This window comes from Arachis ipaensis, chromosome B09, assembly GCF_000816755.2.
Source record: "Arachis ipaensis cultivar K30076 chromosome B09, Araip1.1, whole genome shotgun sequence".
NCBI classification, from domain to species: Eukaryota; Viridiplantae; Streptophyta; class Magnoliopsida; order Fabales; family Fabaceae; genus Arachis; species Arachis ipaensis.
In genome coordinates, this window is record NC_029793.2 from 2,158,038 (window position 1) to 2,160,667 (window position 2,630).

Here is a 2,630-nt window from a genome sequence, read left to right on the forward strand (position 1 = left end):
AAATAAAACTAAACATTAAAGAAAAAATTGAAATTTTCTTAAAGCAACTCCAAACCAAAAATATAAGAAAACAAAGAAAAAAAAGAAGCAGTTGCGTGTAGTTCATGTCTTCATGAGGCATGATGAGTTATGGATAGTTGGATACATCATCTGTGCGCCTCATGAAATCCAACGTCTCCCAATGATTATTAAATTATGATAATTCAATGCTATGAACACGTGGCAAAATTCTACACGTTCATTGCGTCATCCAAATCCATCCCTCGGCACTACAATTGATGCCCTGTAGCCATAGAGTGGCACGTGCTGAACACGTGTCATGAAGTAGGACACGTGGTCATCATACACACCCCAATCAGATTCTATAAATAGAGCATGCAGCTCAATCCACCTCCACCAACAAAAACTGTTTGCATTCACATAATCACAAATAGTGACACTTATTATATCCTCTTCCAAACTGTAACCCTTTTTCAAGTAGAAAATATGGCATCTCATGATCAAAGCTTCAGAACTGGTGAGGCCAAGGGCCAAACTCAGGTAAGTCTAAAGTATCATATTTCATGTCTTTTTTATGCAATGATGCAATTTCAAATGTTCATTATATATCCATCACCAGATATTGATTATAAAAAAGCCACATTATTATTATATTCACATAAATAATTCGTAAGTTATGAATTTTTCTGCTCATTGAGGGTTCAATGCAAGTCTATAACTTGAGAATCACGTGTAGTTTTAATAGTTATAAAAGGAAAAAAAAAGTGTCTATTTTCGTACATAATAACTCTATAAAAAAAATACATAAAAAGAGTCGGAAGGAATCGATATTAATAATTTGTTAAATTATTTTTAAATATCAATTTCACGTAACTAAGTCACCATCTTAGTTACTTGGGTTTCATTACTTTTGTAAAATAAAATATAATTTTACTATCAAATATGTAGTTCTATTAATTTTTTAGAAAAGAAAATATAATTTTACTATCAAATACGTTAATATTCTGTAATTTTATGTATATATTCATTCTTTATGCTAGGTAGACATAAAAAAACAGACAGAATTTACTTTATTTAGCATTAATTAATTGTCGTAACAATTAATGAATATTGAATAAGACAAATTATTGCTGTTTTTAGCTAATTTTTTTTGTTACCAAACATTTTCGATTGAAAAAATATATTACATTGAATACATTTTTTTTTCCCTCAACTTTGTTTTTTAAGTCTGAAGATTATAAACTCAATAGCATTTGTTGATGATTTAGGAAAAGACCAACCAGATGATGAGTAACATTGGGGACAAGGCCCAAGCTGTAAAGGACAAGACAGCCCAAGAGGCCCATTCTGCATGGGATAAGACAGCCCAAACAGCCCAAGCAGCAAAGGACAAGACCCAGCAGGCAGCCCAAACTGCAAGGGACAGGACTAGTGACACGGCCCAAAACACAAGGGAGAAGGCCCAAAACACTGCTGGCGCAACAAGAGATAAAGCATCAGAAATGGGCCAGGCCACTAGGGAATCGGCCCAGGCCGGTAAGGACAATGCTGGTGGGTTCCTTCAGCAAACTGGGGAAAAGGTTAAAGGCATGGCACAAGGTGCTGCTGATGCTGTGAAACAAACATTTGGAATGGCGCCACATGAAGATGAACATGAACACCCAAGAAGGGATCACTAGTTTAAAAAATCAAAATTGTTTGTGTTTTTCTTAATTTGGTGTTTTCAATAAGGTGTGTGATTTCTTCCCTCTTGTATTAGTAGTAATGAGGGAAGGAATGTACTATTATCTAGTCTTAGTACCACAATTCTTCTACTTTGTATATGCAAGTATGAAGAAAAATGTCATGTTATAATATCGTAATATTATCTTAATCCATCAGTGTTGAGATTTTCGTTTTATTGGTATTTGTGTTTCTATTTTGTTTATTTATTTATTTATTGAATGCATTGCAAATTATCATTAGTCTAAGTCTTATTGATGATCAAGGTCATGCTTCTAGCAAACTGAACAGCGTACCAAAGGAATGAATTTTTGACCTTGACTAAGTTCAATTTTTTTTATTACATTAAACATGCAGCTAGAAGTTTAAATTGCGACGAATTAATCCTTGACCTATTAGGTTGAGGGATACCGTGGAACAAAAATTTGACACTAAAGGAAAGCCAAAAAATTTGACACTAAAGGAAAGCCAAAAAATATGGTATAAAATTGGTATTCATTCATTCAAATTAGTGAAAATATCAAAATTCCAAATACTTGATTAACCGAAGCAATAAAGTAGAGTCTGGACATCTTCAAAATTGTGACGATATGTTCCAAAAAGCAAATAAAAACCTACAAACCGTCTAAGAAAGGACGAGGATCCTCATGATCCTTTTCGATTAAGCCTCATCCTGAAACGCACCGCTCATTTACTTCATTCAGATCCATCCTCTTACGGGTCATAATGGAAGGGTAGGGTCGTAAATTCCACTTGCGCGTTTAGTGTTCTATCGTCTATACTTCTATTTTCGCTCTAAGTCTCTCAAACTCGAGTGATCTTATCCTATTTAATCTATAAAAGATAAATTTATTTTTATTCAAAAATAACATTCAGACTTTTCACATTTTATAATATTAAATATTATT

General features: G+C 33.3%; 1 protein-coding gene across 1 annotated transcript; it reads left to right on the plus strand.

The window, feature by feature from the left end:
* On the plus strand, window positions 376-1,900 carry LOC107618995 (late embryogenesis abundant protein 2). Its single transcript, XM_016321199.2, has 2 exons — window positions 376-540; window positions 1,269-1,900. The coding sequence occupies exons 1-2, from the start codon at window positions 376-378 to the stop codon at window positions 1,677-1,679; spliced, it is 576 nt and encodes a 191-aa protein (XP_016176685.2). The 3' UTR covers window positions 1,680-1,900.

What these genes read in the sequence shown, in the direction of transcription:
- LOC107618995 (XM_016321199.2), top strand. Translation starts at nt 376, where the DNA reads ATGCAGCTCAATCCACCTCCACCAACAAAAACTGTTTGCATTCACATA. An exon ending in AGGCCAAGGGCCAAACTCAG is followed by an intron (nt 541 to 1,268) that starts GTAAGTCTAAAG and finishes TTGATGATTTAG; the next exon opens with GAAAAGACCAACCAGATGAT.